This window comes from Pieris brassicae, chromosome 8 (genome assembly GCF_905147105.1).
Source record: "Pieris brassicae chromosome 8, ilPieBrab1.1, whole genome shotgun sequence".
NCBI classification, from domain to species: domain Eukaryota; kingdom Metazoa; phylum Arthropoda; class Insecta; order Lepidoptera; family Pieridae; genus Pieris; species Pieris brassicae.
The window spans coordinates 9564166-9591235 of NC_059672.1; the positions used below are offsets into that span (position 1 = coordinate 9564166).

Sequence of the window (27070 nt, forward strand, 5' to 3'; positions counted from 1 at the left end):
TCGTTTAGGGACCTTAGATGATAATCTAATGATAACCTAATAAAAATCGCTTGAAAACACTATAAGATTTGTGTAGGTTGAGTCTTGCTTTATAAGTATATAGAACCATGGTTATTTAAAGCGCTTTAAACACTTTTGGTTGAGGTAATTATCAGTGGCGCTACCACCTTTCGAGGTCTCAAATATCTGTGTATTTTTCATGATCATTTGTCAATCTAATAGGCAAGTACGTGATCAGCCTGACACATGCCGTCGACTTTTTGGGTCTAGGGCAAGCCGGTTTCCTCGCGATGTTTTCTTTTACCATTCGAGCTAATGTTAAATGCTCACAAACTATGGTCGAGGTATCTGGGTATTAAATTAAAATTCCATAATTACATTAATAACGACACTTAATTCATATGTAGTTAAGTTTCCCTCACAATACTTAAATTCTTTGTCGTAACACAACATAGTAAATGTTATTTTTACTGCCAGTTAATGAAAATAAACCATTATAAGGGAAATAATTAGAAGTCATATTGGCTAACTTAATAATTTATTGAAATCTCGTAATAAAACAATGTAACTAGTATCTGTAAAATACAGTTATAGGGACAACTGATTAGATAGGGTTTGTTACCTGTACTATGAATAAAATAAAAATATGTTTATTATGGAACATAAGATACAAGTATCACTTATTCCACGTCATAAAAATTTGAATAGGTAGACCTCCCTACTCATCGGCAAAGAAGACAGAGCCTCTGGTATTTTAAATAAAATCTTTTAAGATACCTAGCAATCAAAACCGATCGATGATTAAAACTTTGCCACCGTAATTAATAATACTAGGAATAAAAATAAATATATTTTAGTTGCATATAAGATGTTGGTAGATAGTAAAATTATGAGTTGTATTTGAGAGCTAACTGATGTCGGTCTGAAATTTCAAAAATGGCGACGTTAGTACGAATTTCAGCCGTCGACTAAGAAAAGTATGCAACACTGTAACCACAATAAACATTTAGTGACAAACAACTTAATTAATTTGTTACTGACAATGGAAGGATCTAGCGTTTAAGATACAGGCTAGGCCTAGTTCAAACGCTACTGCTCATAGAATATGTACAAGGTTAACCAAAATGAATATTCTATCTCAACGATTCGTTGCGTATTGCATGTACACAACCTTTAGACTGAAAGAAAAATATGTAATGGTTTTTACGTCAAATAAAGTTATTTATTATATGATAGCATATTTAATTAATAGCAGCAAAAATACCTAAATGATTAGGAACACTTTCGTTTTGCGTGACACATTTTAAATTAATTCAATTACCCACTGTCACGCACCTATAATGTTTATGAAAAGGTTTAGCAAGAAATTTAGATAAAAGTTGAAAGTCTCGGGTATATGTCAAAGATTTTTGTGACAAATTCATCGATAAACGATTTCCTATTTGCAATGCGTTTGATTTTGAAACACTGTTCACGCAAGATTTCTTGTAGTATGGACACAGTTTGATCTGTTGGGCGTAAAAACAATACTTAAAAAAGCCATCAACGACTTTAAGACAGAACCCAAGGTCCTGATTGAACTCACAACCTGATGGCAATAGAAACCCCGGTAACTGCGTTGGTGGGATGGAGTTGTCCAGGACCTCGAAACAATAGGGGTTGAATAACATTGATGATGATGAGTACCATGCCCTTACATTACCATTACATGAGTTGAAACATTTATTTCAAATTAACGTAAGAATTAGCCAATGTAAATTGTAAACAATTGAATGTTTACTGTTTAAATAATAACAGTAAGGTAACAGAATTATTTAGGTAAAAGATGACTCTGTAAATCTTTGAAAATTGTATAAATATTATCCATCAACAAACTAAACCTTATTTGCTCTGTTACTCGTAATACGCTAGCTGTTATAACTATACAAGAAATATATAATAATTGCATAAAAAAAACATTCGTGAGTTGTAGTTTGAGCTATAAATAAAAGTCGACAAGAAATCGATTGGACTGGCTTGTGGTAGTGTTATTGCAATGTTATATAACATGTATATTTTAGCTTACAATTATGCCTAATTGGGAAACAATAATTGGATTGTAAGGTTTATTCTACTGAATTTGTGTTGGATACTAAATTAAATTATTTATTAATGAATTTCCTCATCGCTTCAACTATCGAAAACTACGCCTAAATTATTATTCACCGTCACCAAAGTCATTAAAGGTCACCGAAAATGAAATTAAAGGGCCCTCCTAATTAAACCCAATTAACCTCTAGGAAATTTATCCATAGACAATACTGTTCAAAATGACCGTTTATTATCTACATTGATATTTACACCTCAGACATCAGGTTGACGCCGCCACGAGTGGACGTATCGCGATGTTGGTGTTCCTAAGTTTACTTGTGTTTGCGTACGCGCAAGATAATCAAGCTAATCTCTCTGTAAACACGACCCAAGGTGTGGTTATCGGAAGCCGGGCCACCGATGGAAATTATTATACGTTTTATGGTTTACATTATGGCGGAAACACGGCTGGAGAAAACCGATTTAAGGTAATTTTTACTGCAAATAATTTCTAAACATTACATAAGTGTTTAAACTACTTTGTCCTTTAGGTCATAATCGTACGGTACGGATATTAAGTATATCAAGAATTGGAGTTCTTATGAGTCACGTCATGTCTTATTACGGCGAAGCATGTGCCTGACAGGTAGTTTGGGACCCTCTGATTCAGAGTCGATACTTTTGTATTTGAAATTACATTCTTTTTAAACTGTTTATAACACGCGTAAGCGCATATTTGAGTGTGTGGGTTTGTTAATGAATGAGTGAGTGTTATGCTGAAGGTGTGTTCAGAAGCCAGTTATTTAAGCGGTTTTTTTCAGATTGTGGACGGTGAGCAGCCTATTTAATTTATTATCCTGAGATTTGATTTAAAAATTATCCTGAGACATTCCCTGTATGAGCTAGCGCTTATAATAAAAATCCAATCGTTATCGTTATCGACACTTCATATCTGTTTTATTTATTACTATGTTAGTCATAGTATGTAGTGTATAATTTCTGTCCGAAATGGAAGGCTGGTGACCTGTTACCACAGGACTTCTGTAATAAAGTGGACTTTATTACCAGCCTCTCACAAACTTTGTCAATACCTACAGCATGTAAACCCGTAAAATGTAATATTTTGAAGGCACAAACTACATATAAACTTATTATTATTATTTTGTTTCGTAACTTTACTTTAGCTCAGGATTGCAGCTAATACTGTTTTAGACTAATTCAAGCTATTATTTATCACAAAGAAGTAAGGTCATTTAAGTATAGATGTGTAGACTCACTGTATGACTCACTCAGTGTGATTAGATTGTCATGAGTCTGAAGCTTGATTACCTAATATTTTTCATGTAGGACATACACGTTTTGGCTAATTTAGAAAGGAAATTTATCAATGATTTTCTTCTAAATTAAACAATAAAATAAAATAAATCGTGAAGTTATGTTAGTTTATTATTGTGCTGTTAATTGGTGTTTGTATTACTTTCTAGTATTATTATATATTTTTATTAATGCATGGTATTAGATAAGTAACATTTAAAAGACACGACAAACACATAAATATTATGAAACTTTTAAGCGTTCAGAAAGGCCGGTAATTCTATTTTATGTGTAATCTATAAAGCTATGAACATTATTATTACTATATATATTTATATATATATATATATATATATATATATATATATATGTGTATACGTTATATATTAACATTATTATTACTTGTTATATATATATATATATGTATAAATGTAATATGTATAATAGGGATACCTGACAATTTATATCTAATTTGGTGTTTACAAAGAAAGCTGTTTAGCTTTCTTTGTTTCTGAAATTTCTTCTGGCTTTGGCTGATCACCTAGTTCCTTCAAATGTTGTTGAGGTGTTTAGAGAGTTTAATTAAATTCTTGGACAATTTGGCAGAGCGATAGTGCTATTATGATAACTTTTTAAGGAAAATTAATGTACGGAAGCTGAGTTTTGATACCTAATGGGACAATAATAATTAAAAGTGTTAAATGAGGGTAGGGCTTGCGACTGGGGACACACCGATGTGGGTATTTTAATACTAGAAACATGTTTTTGTAGTTATTTGAGTTCATAGTTAGAACACAATAACAATATTCTTTATTTCCAAAACTTATTTATGAATATTGAAATTCAATTTATATGGATCCTAAAAAACTAACTTTTAATGGTAGGTAAAATACAATGTAACATTTAGGAACTAGCATATGCTTGCATTGTCTGGTTTTTTTTCCACCGTTGGACATAGGCCACCTCCATCGGGTTCCACTGTCTGTTGTGGGCCAGGTTTTTCAGAATTTAGAACACATGGGGACAAAATTATATCAGATATTTGATTATTCCAATAACTTCTTAATAAGCGTAATTATCACATATTTCATGTGAATTGATAACAGATATAACAATAATTCTATAACGCTGCCAGTATCTTCGGAACTTTGCCTAAAGGGACTCCTTTTAATACAACGCAAAATAATAATTGTACATCTGAATTACTAACAACTTTGTAGTTCATATAACTTTATTTAAATAGCAACATAATCCTCATAGTAACGTATCTTTGATAATATTTTGTTATTTTTAAAGCAATTATAAAATAATTTAGGTATAACCACTTCAAAGACAAGTATATGAATGTAATTAAGGGAAGCCTTTTGCTGATGAGTAATTAATTAACCTGTGCTCAATTAATATTAATTACTCAAAACCTCTTTTATCGTATAGAAGCTCTTGATGTACCCATTATATATATACCACAACTTGTTTCAAAGAAACTGGGCGTAACAGATAAGATTATAGTCGTGTTACATTGATTTCACAAAATGTAAACATAGATAATGATATATACATAATGTATTTTTCCAGGCACCAACACCTCCGCCTACATATCCTGGAGAATATTATGCTATCGATAACAAAGTCATTTGTGCCCAACCATCTCCTAGAGGTCTCATCGGCGTTGAAGACTGTCTCGTACTAAATGTTTTTACACAAAATGCTACCGGAAACCGACCTGTAATTGTTTGGCTCGAAGGTGAGGAGTATACGACAACCAGCCAAGAACTATTCTCATTTAATAAGCTGGTTGAACATGATGTTGTGTTGGTTTCTATAAGCTACAGATTATCTATATTTGGGTTCCTCTGCTTGGAAGTACCAGATGCACCAGGTAACGCTGGAATAAAGGACGCAATTCAGGCTTTAAAATGGATCCAGCAGAATATTGCTGGTTTTGGAGGAGATCCGAATAACGTAGTTATACTAGCACATGGATCAGCTGCAGCCATGGCCGAATTGATAACCTTATCGCCTCTATCGCAAAATTTAGTGCATAAAGTTATAGCCATAAGTGGATCAGCGTTATCACCCTGGGCCGTAGCATACGAACCTGTGCAATACGCTAAAAGTTTAGGGGAAAAGCTGTCATACACTGATAAATCGAATGCAGATCTAGCCAAATTACTGGCATCAACGGATCTAAGCATTTTAACTCCAGCACTAAATGATTTCCAATTCTTCAACAATACTCCACTTTTTGCACCGTGCATCGAGCAATCAATTCTGGGAGCAGAGAGCGTTTTGACAGATTCACCAATAAACTTAATCCGTAATGGTAATTATAATGATGTCCCGTACATAGCTGTCTTTGTTGATCGAGAGGGTACTCTGCGAGCTGAAGACGCCGCAGTAAATGATTGGCTAGGTAAAATGGACAAAAACTTCACCGATTTTATACAAGTCGATCTGAAATTTGAGTCTGAAAATAATAGATCTGCTGAAGCCCAAAAAATAAGAGATTTCTATTTCGCACAAAAAGTTATTGCTATGGATACCATTGAAGATTTCTTAGATTACCAGGGTGATACCTTGGTAGCGGTGTCTGTAATTCGAGGAGTGGCAGAGAGAGCGAAAACTTCTAAGTCACCAGTGAGGCTCATGGAATTTGCTTATCGCGGTACCCGCAACTCAGACTGGTCGTATCCACAAATACCTCTTAAAGGGGCAAGGCATGGTTCCTTGCTCAATTACTTATTTGACTTTGATTTACGGCCAAGCGACGCAGCCGTACAAGATGCAATCATAAGACGTTTAGTAGCTTTTGTTAAAGTTGGGTAAGATTATTTTCCTTTTTATCCATCCGTCCATCTATTATATAATGATGATATTTTGGTTCTTTAAAAGGAAATTAGTCTAACAAAGGCAAAAAGTCTAGGAGTAACATTTACTATTTAAAATACAGTATAAAGACTGATATTACCAAAGAGTGCAGACAAGATTAGATTATCTTTTATCACCTCTGATATACATATTTAAAGCTTAAAAATAATAAATTTTTACAGAGACCCGAATCCAACAAATTTCGTTAGCCCTGGAATTCATTGGAATACCTACACTCCAGAATCAACAATAGCCCTGCGTATAAGTGGCGACGATGAAATCCTAGCTGGAAGAAGCTTCCAGGAGGAGGCGAGAGTTAACATCCACCAACAAAGAATGGATTTCTGGAATTCCATGTACCAAAAGTATTACAATCCACCACAATCGACGTCTTCAGCTGGAAGGCTATTATGTTTTAGTCTACTGTTAACATTAATTCAGATTCTAATTAAATGGTTTTAAGAAACTCGTCCATTAATCTAAGTACAGTTTGGACATATCTAAACTAATATTATAGAGACTAAAGATGTGAACAACCACAGAACCAATCTTAAACATTCTTATTAAAAAATATAATGATAGCGAGTCAAATAACTCTAATATATCACTATGATTAAATTACGTAATATATTTTAATAACATGAATTCAATCATTGGACTGAGAAATAATAGAATAATAATAACTTCCAGTTTTGAAAAATGAAAGAATTGCCATGAACTAAAAACTGTTTTAACAATAATAACGTATTTAAGTATCCTCTAGCTCAGTGTTCCCCAACCTTTTTTGTACCATGCCCCACCCCGCCTATGTAAAATACATAATTTATTTATTAAAAAAATGAATTGTTCTCTTAAAAAAAGGAATTTAAATGATAGGTTTTCGGAAGAAATCACTAGGAAGTTGTCAACGAAAAAATATGTAAATTTCTAAGATGAAAAACTAAAAATCTCATTTCAATAATTTTAATAAAGAATTTTCTATTCAAATTAAGTGAGAACCTTGCGCTTGTTGCTTGATGCAAAGTGATTTTATATTTGTTTCCAATTTTATTAGCTTCAGTCTCAAGTCTCCACTGTGTTATATCCAGCTGATTTCGATTGCCCCTTTTAACAATCAAATTTCACCCCTGTGGGGCGTAGGCTACATTGGGAAACACTGGGTAATTTTTATAATCAAAATTGAATTCTATTCCTCAATGTCAAGAAGATACAAGTAGGCTATTAAAATTTATACAACTATGATGCTATTTCTATTAATAACTTGTCCAAATATTTACAAAGAGTATTTCTATATTTTTTTAACTAATATTAAAGAGCAATTATACGTAATTTTAACACGATAATGTTATGTTAGATATGTTCTTAATATAAGATTTATTTTAACGCGGAAAAGAAATACAGTAATTGTTAACAATTAAGTTTTGCTTTTGTCAAAGTAGATACAGCCAAAGAGAAGATTACTAAAGAAATATTTTTAAAATAATAATTACGAATATAAGATTTTAAATAAATTTAAATGATAATATAAGCGTTTCATTTTACATTTATAACCCATTTAAAAAATCATTCAGGCAGTTCTCACTTCTATATATTAACATATGTGATATAAATGATATAGGCTATCAAGCTCGTGCTACATTTCGTATTTGTATGCACGTTTTTTTTTTCATTTTTCGGAAACTAGGTCACATCAACATGATCCTATATTCCAATGTGGTCTCGTTTCGTCCAAGTTTTATTCAAACGTTTTTTTAGGATAATAAAAATGTTGACAGTAAATTCCTTTTATTACATGGACTGAATTTCTTTTTAAATGTTTCGTTTTTGATCATCGTTCAAGTTAAACAAAGATATTATTGACAACTTACCGCTTAGATTTAATAGGAAATGCCAACTTACCTGTAAAGAAAAGAAGATTTATTAACATAATGATCACATTGAAAGTCTTAAAAATACTCATGCACTGCAATTATAACTCGAAACTGAATTATTATTTTATGTTGACACAATATAAATACATCAAATAGGTATCGTAATAGCATAGTAATATATAATACATTTAGTATAGAAACTTAAGAAGCTCAGTCCGTAGTTTATTTGGAGCTAAAAGCCCAAACATCCATCGATACAATAGAATACGTGTTACAACTTATACATTGTATGGAAAGTTGATACGTTCAAGCTGTCAAAAACTATAACTATACGAATGCTAAAATAATTGTAACGACGTGCATAGAATCATCAACTTGGGTAAAAATCGTTTAGTGGTAGATTAACGTATACAGTCAAAATCTGTTATAACGACATCGAAGGGACTAATCATATTTGGTCGTAAAAACAGATAGTCGTAATAGCCGATGACGTTGTTCTGAAGTACCTAATACAATAGAATTCAGCCGGGACCTTTAAGTTGATCAATATAACCGGTATGTTGTTTTACATGATGTCGTCGTAAACGGTTTTGACTGTACATTTATGTGAATAAGTGACCAATCTGGGGACACGGCAGTGCGCTCGCCAAGTCGTCAAAAAAACGTCATTCTCGAAGCAGTTAAGGACGTTTTCGACCCTCTATAAATTCAAATCAATGTATTTATTTAAAAAATAATAAATTTCTAATATTGATATGGTCTCTATAAGACGTTTTTAAGTTAGCTGTTTGCGTAACAACTTGACATTAAACATGGATCTCACCACCACGATCGGAGAAGTGCGCGAGTCTTGGTTTTTTACAAGTTATGTTTTTGATGGCTTAAACCGAACCGTACGGCGTGTAGATACAGATGCACTGAGAAAGTCTATTCTAGTACTTGGACTATAGAACTCGAATACTGTAGTCAGGTAAGAGGCGAAACCAATATGGCGACACATCATTTAAGCATGACCACTATAATAATATGAAGAACAGTTTGTATAACTGTGTAAGTTATTTTAGTTGCGTAAATTGTTTTAGAACGTGTTGTGGTCGCGGTTGCCATGGTAATAATTTTAAATTGAAACTACAAGGCTGCAAATATATTGACGAGTCGCTGGGGAAACGTAGAAATTTGTTATAAACCAATTTATTAGCGGCTTCCCATCACGGTTTTTAATTAAGATTATGATCCTATGTGGACGTAAGTATTGAGTACTCATATATAACAGTGTGAAATTATTTGAGGTTTCCTTCTTCTTCTTATCCGGTACACTCTTGACAGAGCGGTCGTGATCGCTATTTAGTAGTGGTAATCAAAGGAGCAGATGTGATGCGCTTCACGACGTTTCGCCATCGTTGCCTATTAGTGGTCATCCTGCTACACTCATTGAGTGTACCTCCTACGGCAGACTTGATCTGGTCAGTCCAACGCGTAGGTGACCTTCCGCGCGGTCTAGTGCCTTCTATCTTACCCTGGACGACAAGGCGTTCTATGGACTGAACACCACGCCGAGAAATATGGGGAATATAAGAGTCTTCACGAGCCTGGTCTTCGTGGCTTTTGTTATGTTCCTGTTTCTCCATATCTTTTGCATCTTGTCCATAGCCGTTCTTGTGATGCCCATACGTCGTTTGACCTCATCGATGCATTCGCCATTGTTTGAAATCTGAGCCCTAAGATAAATATAAGATTGGACTACGTTGCATTTCGCGATTTGAGTCACTTGAGGCGAATTATTTCTGGCACCGTCAACAATCATTACCTTGGTTTTTATGCGATTTATCTTAAGTCCAAACTCATGGCTCACTCGTTCCATCCTTGACAGAAGCTCTTCCAAGTGTTGCGAACTGGATGCAAACAGAGTGGTGTCATCCGCGTAACGCAAGTTCGCAATCCGGTATCCACCAATTGTTACACCGTCTGTCCAGTCTTCCAAGGTGATGCGCATTATGAGTTCCGTGTACACGTTGAATAAGAGCGGCGATATTATGCACCCCTGGCGTACTCCGGCACTTGGATGGAAATCACCTGATAGGACATCATCTGTGCGCACCGAAGCTGTGCTCTCTTCATAAAGCCGTCTTAATAGGTGCACAAGATGTTTTAGTGTGACCTGCATCTAGCAGGGTCTTCCACAATACTGGCCATCTCACCGAGTCGAAAGCTTATTAAATTCTCTTGACTTCTCCATGATCTGCCGTAAAATGAGTATTTGATCCCGAGTGCCTTTTCCCTTCACAAAACCGGCCTGTTCTGGAGCGATCTCTTTATAAAGGTATGCTTTCAGGCGCTCGTTGAGAATATGTAACAATATTTTGCTAGCGTGTGATATCAGAGCCTCATTGGGCGGTAATTGTTACATTTCTTCGTTGAGCGTTTCTTGTGCAGGGGTGTAAATATGGTGTGTGTCCATTCCGAAAGCCAAATTCCTCTCTGCCACACCTTATTACAGATGAGATGAAACATCTGGTCGCCACTTTCTCCTAAGGCTTTAATTGTCCCTATAGGAATTGCATCTCTACCAGTTGCTTTTTTACTTTTCAGATGTTTTATGGCAGCTCTTACTTCGGAAAGAAGGATGTCTGGTTCCAAATTATCTGGCTCTGGTTCTGTGTCTATAGACTGCCGCGACTGCGGATCCAGGAACAATGACTGGCAATAGCTCCTCCACGTTTCCGAGATTTTGTCGAGTTCTGTTACCACTTCATTTCTGTCGTTCTCGATAGCCCAGGTTTTAGCAGGTAGAGATTTTGTAATAAGACGAATTTTGTGGTAAAGATCTCTAGATTCGTGCTTCATAGCATGTTTTTCAAGTTCGTCACAAATGCTATGAAGGTGGGAATTGTGGTCTCGCCTGCAGCAGGCTTGGGTGTTAGCAGACAGTTGATTCAGCTCTCTTATGTCTGCTCCTGCGGCTTTTTTAAGGCGCCTCTCTTCTATAAGGGCAAGGGTACTCTCCGTCATCCAGTGTTGACGTTTGCGCGTTTCTGATCTAGGACTGGACTCCGTGACTGCATTTTGGATGAGTTGTTTAGCCTTATTCCATAACATGTCTGTTGTAGGCTTTGAGCTTCAACCTCATCTTTGCGATAACGAGTTCGTGATCAGAACCACAATCAGCCCCAGGAAGTGTGTGGGCATTAAGAATAGAGGTGCACCAACGTGATCTTATCAATATGTAATCGATCTTGTTTTTGGTACTTCCTCCAGGTGATGTCCAGGTGAACAGTCTCCGGGGATGGTGTTGGAATAGACTGTTCGCCACCACCATATTGTTTTCGTCTGCGAACTGCATAAATCTTTCACCTCTTTCGTTACGTACCCCAAGTCCGAAGTTTCCCACACATTTGCTGTACTGGGCAGAGTTTGCGCCAATTTTTGAGTTGAAATCACCCATTATTATAAGTAACTCTCTATTGGGGATTTTAGCAATTGTTACTTGTAAATCTTGGTAGAAACTCTCCAGTACGAGGGGTAGAGCTTCACTGGTGGGGGCATATGCCTGTATTAGATTGATGTTTACAGGTGACGCTTTGAGCTTCATTGACATAATGCGGTCGCTAACTTCCTTATACCCCATTACACTGTTATTCGTTTGAGGTTTCCAAAGTTTACTAAAAGAAGACGTTTTTTAAAAGAAACTTCAATGACTTGTAGAAACACAAAGCTCGTTCAAAACAATCTATAAAAATTTCAGCCACCAATGAAATCTATAAAATCTCGTTATTTAGACAATGTTTCTTCTTAGTTAAAACTCGTTATAATTAAGCTTTAGATATATTAATTAAGGTATTCCTAACGCTGGGTACCCGTTACACGTTAAATGAAGGCTACATCCGTAAAAGTTCTGAAATGAACCCATACAAATACAAAAAACTTCGTCCGGAAATAGAACAATACGGGTTCACATGTTCACATCTCAAAGCTCTACTGGGCGATCCTTTGTTCTTTGAAACAGGTTACATATCTCAAAATTTCATTGATACACAGTTTAATGTAAATCATTCTCGACTCCACTTAAATACGCAAAAAATGTCATCAAAATCTATCCACCCGTTTAGGAAGGCCAGACATAAAAGGTGGAAGCGCCACTAATTTATTTCTATTAATTTACTTTACTTTTTTATATTAGGTCCTTACATATGAAATTGGCGTATTTCGTACTGGCCACTTTAATCACGATGTTCTCCTCTTTGGTAAGGAATTCCAAATTCAAATTTTTACAGCTATTTACTCATGTATTTATGCTTCGATGACCGACATTCATTTGTTTTTTTCTGTTTGCGTCACTCATTTTACAAAACGGAAAACTTAAAGTATCGCATTATTTACGAGTACGAGTTCCGCCGTGGCACTAGTGCTGCGGAAACGACTCGAAGGGTGAATGATGTGTATGGCGGTCATGTTGCAAAAGAAAACATAATTCGTTTTTGGTTCCAACGTTTTTGTTCTGGAAATATCGACCTGCAGAACAAGCCCCGTGGACGGCCTGAGACTCAAGTTGATAATGAAGTATTGAAGGCTGTTGTGGAAGCGGATCCATCGCAAACCACTTCCGAGTTAGCTGCAGGCTGCAGTGTTAGTAATAGAACTGTTTTAATTCACTTGAAGCAAATTGGGAAGATTAAAATGCTTGAAAGGTGGGTACCTCACGAATTGACTGAAGCAAACTGGCAAACGCACGTCGACTGCTGCGTTACATTACTGAACCGGCACAATAATGAAGGTATTTTAAACCGAATCATTGTCTGTGATGAAAAATGGATTCTTTACGATAATCGGAAGCGCTCAGCGCAATGGTTGGATCCAGGCCTGCCCCAAGCGAAAATTAACCCCAAAAAGTTACTTGTAAGCGTTTGGTGGACTAGTGCCGTTATTGTTCATTGCAGTTTTCTCAAATCTGGCCAGACTATTACGGCTGATGTCTATTGTCAGCAATTGCAAACCATGATGGAAAAGGCTAGTCTGGTCAATCGCTCCACGCCACTGCTACTTCACGACAACGCTAGACCATACACTGCACAACAGACGGCTACCAAATTAGAAGAGCTTCAATTGGAATGTCTAAGACATCCTCCGTACTCCCCGGACCTTGCTCCAACAGATTAACATTTTTTTCGAAATTTGGACAACTTCTTGCAAGGGAAAGAATTTAACTCTGATGGGGCAGTTCAAATCGCCTTCACAGATTTTATTGATTCCCGTCCGACTGTTTTTGTTAGTAAAGGGAAACTACCTATGAGATGGCAAAAGTGCATAGAAAACAATGGTTCATACTTTCATTAATTAAATATATTATATTTAAAAATATTCGACTTTTTGTTCCTCCCATACAAAACGCCAATTGCATAGTATGTAACCTAATATTTTATTTAACATGTAATTTGAATAAAAACACAATTTGTTGGTTTCTTTATGCACTGATAAATATGGGCTGATTTTATTAATTATCTTGGATTTTATTATTAAGGCCCTATCGCAGCACTAATTGCTGTGTCAGTGTCTCGGGGTGGACTGCGGTGCGCAGTGGAGAGCTGGAGCACTGAGGCGCGCCGGACCTTAATAACAATCAGTTATGTAAAACATTCAACATGTAATTTTATCAATTTTTTTCTGCAATGGATTACTTGGCTTGCGATGAAATATATCGTGTAAATTTTAAAATAATGTTTTATATAGATTCTCGTGATAAAATGAATTCAAAGTGTCAAAATTGGCTATGTTTGGATTTTTTTCTATCGAGCAAAAATATTTAAATCGTGTAATGATCTTTCAAAATGGGTACATAAACTACTCAACTCCACCATATATTATTTCCATTCGCCCTACTTCAAGAAACGATGACAAAAATGGAACGAAACAATGTACTCTTTTGGAGTTTGGCGACCGGATAGGTCCTTAAAACTAGGTTTCCTTAGTATGCAGTCAATATTAGACTATTAAACCCACTTCATTTATAAGTTGTATTATGTGGAATGTTATAAAATATTAAATAAACAGAAATACATCTTCTGATGTTTGATCTGGATCTTCTTGTTTTAAGATTATCGATTCTATTTGCATAAGTATTTACTTTGGCGATTCACTAGTGTTTTGGCTGTTTTAAACACACTAAATTTAGCTTCGTGGAATTACTTTAAGCGATATATTCGTCATTTAGTGTTAGTTATTAACTTTACTAGAGTAAGGGCTTTCTCGTAACTCAAGTTAAATCAGTTTTAACTTTTAGATTCTTTTGTTTTGATTTGAAAAATTTGAAATTATGTAAAATAATTAAAAGTTTATAATAATACATAGCTTCAATCCGGTAAAAAAGTGTTTTCTTTCCAGTTTTATAATATAATCACGTTAAAATACATCGAGCAGCTGCCTTTAGTATTTTCGAACTAATACCATGAAACCTTTTACATATTTGAACTTGTACACATTGCTGCGGTATCACTGACCATCAGGTGAAGCCCCTGCCCGTTGGACCCCTGTTCCCCAAATTAATAGTATTCCCTTGTATTTATCAGCATAGCTTAAATTAGAAAATTATAACTAGATTTAATTGACAAACTGTGATCGCTCAAACTACAGTCGATGTTTTTATCTGACGGAAATGCATTTTCTTAAGTAAAAGTTCAACTGACTGATGTCGAAAGCCTCCTTAGAACCCTGTTATACATTCGAAACCGGGTCAAAAGGGTAGTTTACGGTCAAATGTAATCATAGCAAAGTAGAAATTCCACAACAGTAGCGATGGTGCTCCAGTGCGGATTCATACATGCATTGGGCGGAACAAATCTCATCGACTTTATGGAGGTACTCGTCGCAAAACAAAAAAAATATTCGGGCGTATGAACCCCTTATAACCTTGGTTCTAAAGGCTAGTTTGTTTAAATTGTATACTTAAATATTATAATAATAATTTTTATTTCGAACTACAGTAATTAGCCCACGACCTTTCGGTCCACCATCACGTGAATGTCGAGGCTATTCAACTCCTTGACTCCACGGGCCTAGTAAGAGGGCTGAAAAGGACAAAACTATTTTTGTTGTATGTTGTATTTTTGAACTAGTGGATTAGTGTTGGTGCACGTTAGTATTAAGTGCTAAATAGTGAGTGAAAAAATAGAACACAAGAACAGAGTGTCTTCTCAGATAACCTATTAGTCTTAAGTTAGGCTAGACCGTAATGTTCCTCAGTATAGACACATGTATTAAAAAAATTGAGACAAAGATAGGTCGTTTAAAAATATAGGTATAAGTAACTGAAAACACATGCACAACACATATGTTGAAAAATTAACAATTTTTAGAAGAAACAGTTAAACGTACTTGCTAAGCATCATTTTAAAAAGAAACTAAAACAGAGATTTCATTTGTATTAACGATCTGATTGGCCTGTTTCATTAAGTATACATTTCGTTCCATTGCATACATATATTATCTGGAATAAGCCTGAGTCAAAAACTTTGCTTTATATCCATGTGTAACAAACTAACATTTAATTGAATAAATTAATTTAACATTTAATTCCTCGCAAGGCATAACACAAAACAATAAAGCCGCCATGATCGTTTACAAGGCTTCATTTTTATTAATATTGTTACGAAGACGGGTCAACTGCCATGTTTCTAGATTTTTCCACTAGTTAGAGAACTTTTCAGCAGGCTGTAATATGATTTCTGACCGTTTCAGGAGAGGGTCAATCACATATTAGAAAATTGTAATTTCCATAATGTTACCATAGTTTTCAGGAAGCTGATACCTTTTTTCAGTCAGTTTCAGAACATGTGTAGTCGATTGGTGCAGTTTTCAGGAGATCCGTTTTCAGGCGTTTTCAGGCCTAGGTATACCCCTTTGATGAAGGAATATTCTAGACCGAACTTTCTAGGTGTGAGACAAGGACGAAATGATACGAGAGAGAGAGAGAGAGAAGATCAGAACTTTCTCGAAACTAGACTGAGCACTCTAGAACGCCGTACGACAAGGACGGAGCAACGTGCGAAAGAGACAAAGAGTGCGGACATTCTAGAATTGTGCAATCGCTACTCAGTAGCAAGGACGCCTAGAAAGTTCTCGAATATTGTTTAGAATTATTCCCAGGGATATATAAGCGAGCCGAAACGCGACTAGTCATCTTTAGTTCGGAATGCGATAACAAAAGAGAAACACCGAAGCGATACAGTGCGAATAAAGTGAATACAAGTGATAAAGTACTGTGTGAAGTGTGCATAAGTGAAATAATTAGTGACTGTGTTAAGGATAAGTAATTAGTACATCTCTGCGATTAATTTGTGCCCATAAATTCCTCATTAATTTTTCAATAAATAAACCCTTGAAGAAATCCACGGCATTTTCTATCCGATCTCGATCCGAGCTCGTAACAATATTATAATTAGTACCCGAACGGGTAGAAGGAGATTTGCTACGGTCCTCACATTCGCTTCAACCACTTTCATGACATTCACCATGCTCGTCGGTTGTGGGTACTTTTAAGCCTTTCACTACTCCCGAGGGTTCAAATTTAAAAAAAAAATGTCTAAAAGTTGACGAAACCACACCATTATTTACTACCTGCAAGTACAAAGAAAGAAAAATAACCTAAATAAAAATGAACAAGAGATGCTCTTGCATACGTGATAAACTCAAAAACTACAGATTTTTATACGGTTTTCACCAATACACAGTGTTTTATTGAAAAATTACGATTATGATTGGAGTGAGCGCAAATAAACTTGCAAATCAACATTAACATAGATATTAAAAACAACTTTTTTGCTACCATTACATAGCGCTTGATTTACGTAGCTGCATCCGCCCCTTGCATCTTGAATTAATTCTCTCTATCTATCTCATGTTTGTGATGGCGGAGAGAAAGGGACAAAAAACCCATCCAAAGCTATTCGCCTGAATGAATGTAGGCTCGTCCATCTATAACAATCGTAATTCACCACTATGGATTAAATTTATAGTGTTTGATATTACTTTTTTAGATTTTAGCTGTATGAGAACGTAAAGATATTATTGCTCTGCCTGTATACTACGTAAGAAAAATCAAATCAATAAAAATATTACAAAAATATACTTGGGGTGGAATCCAAAACATATTTTTTCGGTAAAAATTTATTTCTTTATTATTGCTTAAACATTATAAACGAATTAAAACTACAGAAAATATAAAAAACCACTTACGGGTTTAACCGTGGTGCCTGAAGGACTACAACACAGTAAAAATCAATACAAAACGAAACGAAAACTTTTTTTTATTCGTATACAGTTTTTCGTTTCGTTTCACCAAACAGAAATAGAAAAAAAACGTTTTTATACCTCCTAATACATGATATTGCATCTAAAGTTACGAAGCCAAACAATCCCAGATTGGCCAAAACATTTTATTAATTTCCGGGTGTTACTTTGAGATTTGAGTTTAAAGTAACAAGGCGGAAGCGACACACTCGAGGTGGTCGGTGCTGCGTTTACATTATTTGCGCATTTATTACGAGCGATCATCACCTAATTGATACGTGGATTAGAGTCTTCGTTGCCATGGTTACCGGCTCATATGCATAATCGTTACCATAATTATCTCCTGTCTATTAGGCCGCCAAAACATTTTTTGCGCGTCCAAGTTTGACAAAGGGCCGAGTGGCGTCCTAATCGTGGTATCTAGTAATATATTGTTCCTGGAGTTAAGTTCAGTGGCGGTTTGGAGGGATATTCTAATAAATAAAACACTTTGTTAGAAGCTGAGTGTCAATTGCCTTTAATGGTTTACGACGAGAGCTTGTATCGCCATAAAATTAGGTGTGGTGGGGTGCGAAGCTGGACTAACAAAACGTTTTTTTTTATAGAACAGGGGGCCAAAGTGCTAAAGGCTCACCTGATCTTAGGTGATACAGAGTGATGTGAATGCCAGAGGGATCGCGAGTTCAGAGAGATCGCGGCCTTTTAAGAATTGGTATGCTCTTTTCTTGAAGGACCCTACGTCGAATTGGTTCGGTTTATGGGTTCTTAAAACTAAGTGACAAATCTGTTACCGATAATATACGTGAATATATATAAGTATAAGGGATTAAAAGTGATGTCGATCTATCGGTCATTCGCAACTGAAAATGTTATATTACATTCCGTATTAATGTTCAGAGGAATTGTTCAGATTAATACCTGTAGCTGAGTTTCAATATCGGTCGTAGAGGCAGAATGCGAACGTTTTAAGGCAGTTTTTGCCGCACACCACCACTATGTGGAACCAGCTGCCCACTGAAGTATTTGCGAACCAATTTTACTAAGGGTCATTCAAAAAGAGCGTACAAGAGCTCAACAATAGATGTTTTAAAAGGTCGGCAACTCACTCGCCCTTTGGCATTAGGAGTTGTCCATGGGTAGCACTATCACTTAACATCAGTTTAGCCTCCTGTTCTATAAAAAAAAACAAAACGGACGTTTTACAATTTATTGACTACAAGTGTAACATGATTGCTAATATTTGGTTAGCAATCAAATCTCTTTTTACTATTAGTGTATGTATAACATAACTAACATTAGGTTACATAACTCGGGCCATATTACTAGCAACGTACCAGCTACATAAACAAAATTATTGAGTTCAAAGTCGACTTACATTGAAAAGTTATTTAAAGCTGTTTTTATCCAAGTTCCCTACATATAAATAGTGTACTTCCAAATATTTATCTTTAACTTCTAAAATAGATGTTCTTACGAGTTTTGTTTATTTCTATTTTTCTATAGGAAGGTCGTCTCAATTGGTATTTTGCACTAAAGAGGTCGTGTTGGAACTTCCTGACTTGGTTTTCGTGGTTAGGTCACTAGGTTCTCGCTTTTATTGTGAAAAACACCTAAGTTAAAAAAAGAACTTGCGACATTGTTACCTCCCTGGATCGTAAATAGTACATGGTATAAGAATCTTGTGAGGACAGTTATACATATTTCCCATATTTCTATACGTGGCTGAAAAGTACGAAATATATTTTTTAAGTTTATTTATATATTTGTATTTCGTCAGATTTTAAACTTATTTAAATTATTTATTCGCTGTTAACTTCAGTAATTTTGTCATAATGTATTCAGACGTTTAATTGCATATTATAATAATTACATCCATTTTCAAGCCTAATTTATCAATTGCCAAATTATATTTTTATTTTATCTTTAATAATATATCCGCATTTTGTTTTCTCATTATTGTACCTAGTTCTCCTTATCCCGAATCTGTGCGTCTTATCCTCTGTTTCCGTCAATTGTCAGTGCCATTCTTTAATCTATGTCTAGGAGTGAATTCTTCACGCCATTGTTTCGACATAATAAACTACTTTTAATAATATTAATGACTATGGATTCATTATTATTATTGAATATCAAATAACAGTTAATTTGTAGATATATTACTACTGCCAAATTCTATAAACCACAAAAAGGTACTTTTATCAGTTCCGTGACAGATGTCAATGGCAGCTGACATTGACGCCCTTGCCCCGACTTATATTACTTTATATACAGAGATTGGCCTTCTACAAATAAGTACTTAACGAAACTAAATGTATGAACAGTATCGGTTCTCGTAATTTAATGACGCATCGATAATTTTACTGTTTATATTATTTTGTTATAAGATTGTAAATTGTACTAAATATATCCAAGGCTTTTCCATGTAATGAAACCTAAGAATGACAGGTAATATAGCAGTTTACAGAAAAATATTATGCACTAGTGTTGTATTTATCATCTCTAGTTTAACAAATTCAAATAGTGATTACTCTATCATCTTTCGTGTTTGTTTCTTTAAAGGCCGGCCTGCACTGGCGTCCGGCATAGAGTGTCCATGGGCGGCGGTATCACCTAACATCAGAACGCAAAGGCTGGACGTTTTTCTCCTGTTCTATAAAAAATAGTTTTCATCCGTAGCGCTGTTGCGATTGAGCGGCATTGCTATTATAGTGTATGTTAGATAGAACTGTAGGTAGTTTTCCGTCACATAAAACACATATTTATAAGTACTTCATTTATTTTAGTATCGGGCAAACGCTAGTAAAACAGAGTGTAACATGTCGTCTAAAAGAATACATGCGTAACTAATAAAAAGGCTTTTATTTTATTGATTTTATTGACTGGGCGCAAAGTTTAGGCGGGTAAAGAAGTTACAAATAGAATTACTTTCAGCACTCAATCGTCCTATATATCTGGTTTAAGGGCACTTATAACGTAATAATTCTTTATACACAACCTTGTCTGGTGTTTTTACGGTCTATAAAAATTGAAAAGGTTTGGTAATGTTAGGTTATTTCTAAAAACGTAGCATTATTTATCATATTCAAGGCCTTGGCACATAACTTGCCCTGATTTTTCCTGCGCTTGTGCCGAGTATATCTAAAGCTGAATGTTATCAAAACACAATTAAATAAAGTGTCGTTGATCATAATTTTTACCGATATTTAATTATATTCATATGTAAATATCCATTACACTGCACTGTTATATTTTATAAGTATTCCTTAGTAAATGAGAACTTTTCATGTTGTCAATTAGCAAACCCTTTTGTGTTGTGATATTTCTACTATGTAAATTATTACGTACGTTAATAATATTATTTATTATTGTGTTTCAAACTTAAATATCAACAGTATTTATAAGTAGGAAAATATAGAATAGTTTTTCAAATATATGTATGTTCATGGGCTGCTTTTACCCCACTATTTTATGAGATATATTACTGTTTGATTACATATAAATGCTTATACATTTCCTCAATATTTAAACAGCCCTTGCCGTAAAAAAGCACCCGATTGTAATAAAAGCAACACAACGAGGTTGTTTCTTTATACGTTTAGTAAATTAAGCTCTAACTTCAGTGAACTGTCCGTCAAAGTGTTTGCAGTGTTGATAGGCTCCACAAAGTTACTAATGACTTTAGCGACAGCCTGTCAAAATGTCACTAAGTTTCAAGTGTTTCATTAAAATTGTCTTATGATCTGCCTATCTAGAGATGACGGAAAATACTTTATATATTCGGTTGTATTTTATTTTAGACCTAGTCTTTGCTTTGTAGACGTACGTACGCTTGAAGACCGGTTACCCATACTTATATTTGTTTTATAATGTTTATCGTATGGCAGATATTTATTGTAGATATTAATTTCTTCCTCAAAAATGTATATGTCGCAGGAAAGTAGTTAAATCAGAGAGTCAATTGAATCTCTAGACAGTTAATTAAAAATCGATATTGGTCGAATGATATCGAATCGATGGATATAAATAATTTTTCGAATAAGTCCAGTTTTTGAGCTCGTACTTATAAACAAATAAAGAAATCTTCCCTTTTTATAACTAAAGCGTATCGTTATTACGATATCTGGATAAATAAAAAGCATACATACATATATTTACTATACAAAAATTACTATGTAGCTGAAAAGTGTAAATGCTATATATTTATATTTGTGAGTTGGAAATAAAAAATATATGATGTAAGAAAAAAGAATATACAGATTGGTAAAGTTAATTGGCCTATAATTTATGTGTGATGAGGTTTTAACAACTCACGGATGCCTTACAGGTTTATTTATGCGAGAAGAAAATTATATTTACTCCGGAATGCTCTAGGTACATATAAATCAATTAAACTAGGAATTAATCACTCGGACTCCGGAACTCTGGTGGAGAGCTCCAACTGTCCTAATGTGTTTTTTTTTTTGTAGTGCCTAATCTCACGACGCTTGTGGTGATATTTTAATAATATATGAGTACTTAGCTTTCTCAATTTACCAAAAGTCGTGTGAGAAACGACGTAGTCACTCTCAGTATGTTCGTGAGATTTTCATCTATCAAGCAAGATCACACAATCAAGAATTTTCAACGGACTTGGTCACTTTAGGAAGCGACGTCTGTTGAGACGCCACAGATGTTGTAGCCAGAAGTTTTATCAATTAACAGGCAAACCTATGTTATATGATGATACTGTATTTCTATATTGCAAACCGATTTTTAAATTCACTTAATGTTAATAGGCCAAGATTAACTGTCAATCTTGTCAGAGGGCGAATTTGGGAATATTAATAGGGAAAACTTTTCAGATTCGTGAGATATTCGTCCTATTTATAACAGTTGTTTTAATATAAATCTTGTTTCTCTTCGAGTAAGAATTAAGTATATATTTGTCAACTGCCAATAGCGATACCGATCGCGATATGTTTGCGACCTTTTCATATCTTATCGCTATGGATATGAGAGTACTATTTCGACGTCGCATTAATTTTTTAAATATTTTGGAAAATAATGTGAATTACTTAATGATAATGTAGCATTTTAATTGGTCCAGTACTTTCTGTTTTTAAAACATACATCTTTCCCCGTCATAATATAAGTAAATATATAGATTTCCAATCGTATGATAATACAGGCACTTAATAATTGTATTGTTTAATGTTTGTATGATCTCTTCGCGTATATCATGTTTGCCTAGAAGTGCTTGCAATATTAATTGTATATTTTGATTCTTTTACCAATGTATCAGTGTGCCAAGCGTTAGCTTTTGTCAGTAAAAAAAATCATAACATATTTATTTTATTAATAACGTAAATGTGATTCAGTAAAATCATTATAACCTACTTTGGAAAGGGTGCATTCGTCGAAATTATGTAATCTGTTTCCTAATAACAACTGTATTAAAGTTTTCATTCGTTACAGTCCTATGGATTATTAGGACAAGACCTGATAATGGAAGCTCAGAGTTGAGACACCGCGTATATTATTTAAATTCTTTAGGTATTTTCGTTCTTGTAATAGGATCTCTTTTTTATGTCCTTTTTTATTATCTCTTTCACTTTATATATATAATATTTTATATATATTTTATTTATATTTATTATTATATAATATTTTTGTTATTGTTTATCTTAATTAATAATGAATCTCTAGTAATTGTATATTTCGTTTTGCACTTCTTGCGCTCCCCTAATCTAGTTTCCCGATTTAGATCGCTCGAAGGCGATAAGTTTCCCTCTTTTTTATTGAATTATTTTAATTTTACTGTATTTCTGTAAGTACAATGAAGTGTATACAAATAGATAATTCTTTTCTATACTTATAGCGAATAGTAACCTCTTGCTACACGTTTTTGATTCAAGTTAATTCTATATGTAAGAAAAAACATTTGCAAGGATTTTATGAAGGCTGATAAAGAACACACATGGTCTCCCCGGCCATACGTCTAATTGTATTTACGAAGTCGTAGAGTAACATAATAATTAAAAATTGATAAAGACAAATTTAAAAAGTTTGCTCTCTGTGGCAGTGGTACCTAACCTATTACACTGTAGGTTAAGAATGTTGTAAAAACTATATGTTTGTGTAGGAAATAATCAGGATCCATTTAGGAATTACTGAATTTGAAAATTCCCTAGATATAGATTATTGCTTCGTTGATTTATTCAAAAGTTTGCTTTTTAAAGCAATGGGCTATTTTACGAGCACTTTTCGTCTATTGGCTTCACCGACTTCCATCTTAGCTACGACAGATTCGATTCCAGTCTGTGCAGTAATGGACATTCTGTCATGTGTATTAAAAACTCGCTCGGTGAAGAAAAATAAAGTGAGGAAACCGAAATTAGACCCAGTCGACGGCGTGTGTCGGCCACAGAAGTTTGTTCTACTATACAATGATCACATAATTCTAAGGCCCAAACGTAAAGGGTTTGTAGCGAACTGATTTTCTTTTTCTCATCTGATCTTTTTTTTCAAGAGGTTATTTATAATCGCTATATAGTATAGTAATTGACTGTGATAATATAATTGATAATTTGATGTAATATGGTACTACAATATAAAATTATACCTTTCAATTATGTAAGGCTAATATGCACGCCATTTATTCCGGCCAATTTAAACATACAGCCAAATATTGGTGGAGAGCTGGGACGTATAATTACAAATAAAGTTTTAAAAATCTCCATCGATCCTAGGTGTGCTATAAAAGTTATTCGGAGTCAAAGGTCACAATTTGAACGCGCCAAGTACGGTACCTACATAATGTGACTCTTAGAATCGCGATATCTTAAGAATGGTAGCTCATGAAAAAAATCATAAAGACCATTTTTGAAGAGAATTTTAAGATCAACAACTTTGCCTTGAGGCTATTTTTATAAAACTTACCGTTTTTGAGAAAAATCCTCAAATGTTGAGTTTTGACCCCCAGTATATTGACCGGAGTATTATGTGTGGCAGAAGATGTGAAGTTTACATTATGCCCCCATAACATTTTTGTACCTACCATATTCTAGCAAAAAAAATATTATTATAAACTCAAACTCAAAATAATTTTATTAATATAGGTAAACAAGTATACTTATGAACGTCAAAGAGAAGTTAAATTAATTGTAAATTTACATTTACTACCAGTTCGCAAATCAAGGGCGTAGAGCGTATATTATCTGTAAGATAAATTACGCTGAATATGACCATCTATTTATATATATATATATATATTCGATTTAGGAAGCCCATGATCAATTTGACTGCAATCGTAAAATAGTAATAAAAACGCGTGGAAAAAATTCGTTCCGTTCACGGCTAATAATAAACTGTATGAAGGACGTGCCTTGCAACGTGTTGTAGCTAGTTGATATTCCCGACTTCGTTACAGTTCCATGTTTGACGTTTTAGGAAATAAAACTTTCCCTATGCCTGTATCCAAATGTAACCTAATACTAGACACAACCATACTTGCAGTAGATCATTTAATAAAGTGGTGCAAAATCATCGCAGGTTTGTTCCTTGCTTCTTTTAGCTTCTTCAGTCCTTAATATCAAATTGACATCTGCATGGTACGAAATTGAGTTAAAACTAATCTACTATTAATAATATAGTATGGATGAAGAGGTAATCTCCGAAACTGAAGCCTATTTTGACGTTAAAGACAAATCGTACTATAAAAATGGTATTGAACAATTTTATGACCGCTATAATCGTTGTATCGCTCTAGAAGGATATTGAATAATAAAATCAAATTCTATAAAAACAAGGTTTTTCTCGTTTAGGCTCCGAACTTTTCAGCCAGCAAATTGCTTATAAGCCCGTAACTCTAATTGTTTAATTGTTATACTGGTTTTAGGTTTCCGGGACATGTAGCAAGATGTACAGATAATAGATGGACTATAAAGATATATGGAAAGAACCAAGTGGAAGAAGAAGAAGGCGCCCCAGAAAAAGGTGGATAGAAGATATAGGAGCGTTAGCAAGAAGTGAATGATTCTTCATTCTTTCTTACTAGAAATGATAGAGATATTTGGACAATGCTGGACGAGGCCTTTCCTGTAATGATCCGAACAATGGTACTGAAGGATATCAAGTAACAAAAGCAGAAAAAAAAATATAACAAATTTTAACTGTAAATTGTTGACATTTGTAAAAGTGGAATCAAACTGGTTTCATTATTATTACTATACGGGTTTTGAATAGCTAAGTGTTTGTTAAGTTATAATACGTTTATATATTATGTGCATGCGTAAAGATAAAATCAGAGAAGAATGGAAGCCCTTAAAGGAGGCCTATGTCCAGCGACAAGCTGTATAACAAAAATCAACCGGCTTGCCGAATAATTATTAGTATTAATTTATTTTTATTTTAGTATTATTTTTTTAGTATTTCACGGTTTTTATGTACTACTAGTATAAAAATTACAACAATAAAGGCTTTTATTATTATTATTATAATACGTTTATAAGTAAAACTTTTACTCGCGTAAATATTCGGTAATGTGCTTCGTGATCCTTTAATTAAAACAGTAATACAATAAATTACTGATAACATTAAAATAAAATAAATATTTGAAAGCTGTTTACATATGACGTCAACACATAATGTTATAAAAACAACAGGAGGCTCAACGGATGTTAAGTGATTTCACCGTCCATGGACACTCACATTGACAGTGAGGTTAAAGAATTGGTATGCTCTTGAATGACCCTAAGTCGAATTCGTTAGGAGACTGGGCAGCTGGTTTCAGATAGTGGTGCTGCGCGGAAAAAACTGTTTTAAAACGCTTAGTTGTGGAACGACGGACTTCAAGGTGATACAGATAGTATTTGGTGTATTGCCTTGTCGTTTAATTATGAAACTCACTCTCTTTCTGTTTAGTCAAATCTGTACTTATTTCATCATTTTTTATTAAATTGTGCTTTATCTTATTTCTTTCTTAGCGCCAGTATACTTTTTAATAGTGTAATTATCTTAACTTTAAATATCAGCGACCTGTCATTGCCATATGATGATGATGGATAAAGACGCCCTCTCCATGAGACATCTAATCTATCTGTCATCATACTTCCAAACCCCAAATTAGATTAGTTGTACTTTACAACGCGCGCTTTCATTAATCTCGGTACCAACATACCCAATATATCTCTCAATCTAATAACCTATATAAAATCCAACTGCGACTCCTCAAACTCGAATTTGCTCGACTCATAAATTAAAAAAGAGAAATTTTTAAACACTGACTATAACAGGAAAAGTAAAGAAATGTCTTAGTCGAGCAGTTTTTTCGAGATGACATTAAGAAAACGATTTAAGCATGACAGAGCGGAGCTGTACTTCTAGAGCTAACAGCGTCTATAGTGAGAGGACGTTGAGGTATTTACTGCGGCTAATAAATGGTCTACCCGGTCTGCTATTCAATAGCTTAACGTTAGGACGGTTCGATCCCCGGTGTACCAATCGACTTTCAGTCTATGCGCGCATTTAACATTCGCTCGAACGGTGAAGGAAAACATAACGAGAAACCCCGCTTGAGACAAGGCAAAAGAGGCTGATCACCTACTTGCCTATTAGATTGATCATTAAACAGATACAGAAATGTGAGGCCCAGACCTAAAAAGGTTGTAGCGCCACTAATTTATGTATTT

The 27070-nt window shown here is 34.5% G+C and overlaps 2 protein-coding genes across 14 annotated transcripts in view; one reads left to right on the forward strand and one right to left on the reverse strand.

Moving 5' to 3' along the window:
- LOC123712866 (transient receptor potential cation channel trpm) overlaps positions 1 to 27070 on the reverse strand; it is a 159701-nt gene that overhangs the window by 106209 nt on the left and 26422 nt on the right. The window lies entirely within an intron of this gene.
- On the forward strand, positions 2357 to 7492 carry LOC123712868 (venom carboxylesterase-6-like). Its single transcript, XM_045666210.1, has 3 exons — positions 2357 to 2558; positions 4960 to 6206; positions 6435 to 7492. Exons 1-3 carry the CDS (start codon positions 2385 to 2387, stop codon positions 6712 to 6714), a joined length of 1701 nt encoding a protein of 566 aa, XP_045522166.1. The 5' UTR covers positions 2357 to 2384; the 3' UTR covers positions 6715 to 7492.

Excerpts from the sequence above, each read along its gene's own strand:
- LOC123712868 (XM_045666210.1), top strand. The coding sequence starts at position 2,385 with ATGTTGGTGTTCCTAAGTTTACTTGTGTTTGCGTACGCGCAAGATAAT. Across the intron at positions 2,559-4,959 it reads CTGGAGAAAACCGATTTAAG|GCACCAACACCTCCGCCTAC; the intron begins GTAATTTTTACT and ends GTATTTTTCCAG. Across the intron at positions 6,207-6,434 it reads GTAGCTTTTGTTAAAGTTGG|AGACCCGAATCCAACAAATT; the intron begins GTAAGATTATTT and ends AAATTTTTACAG.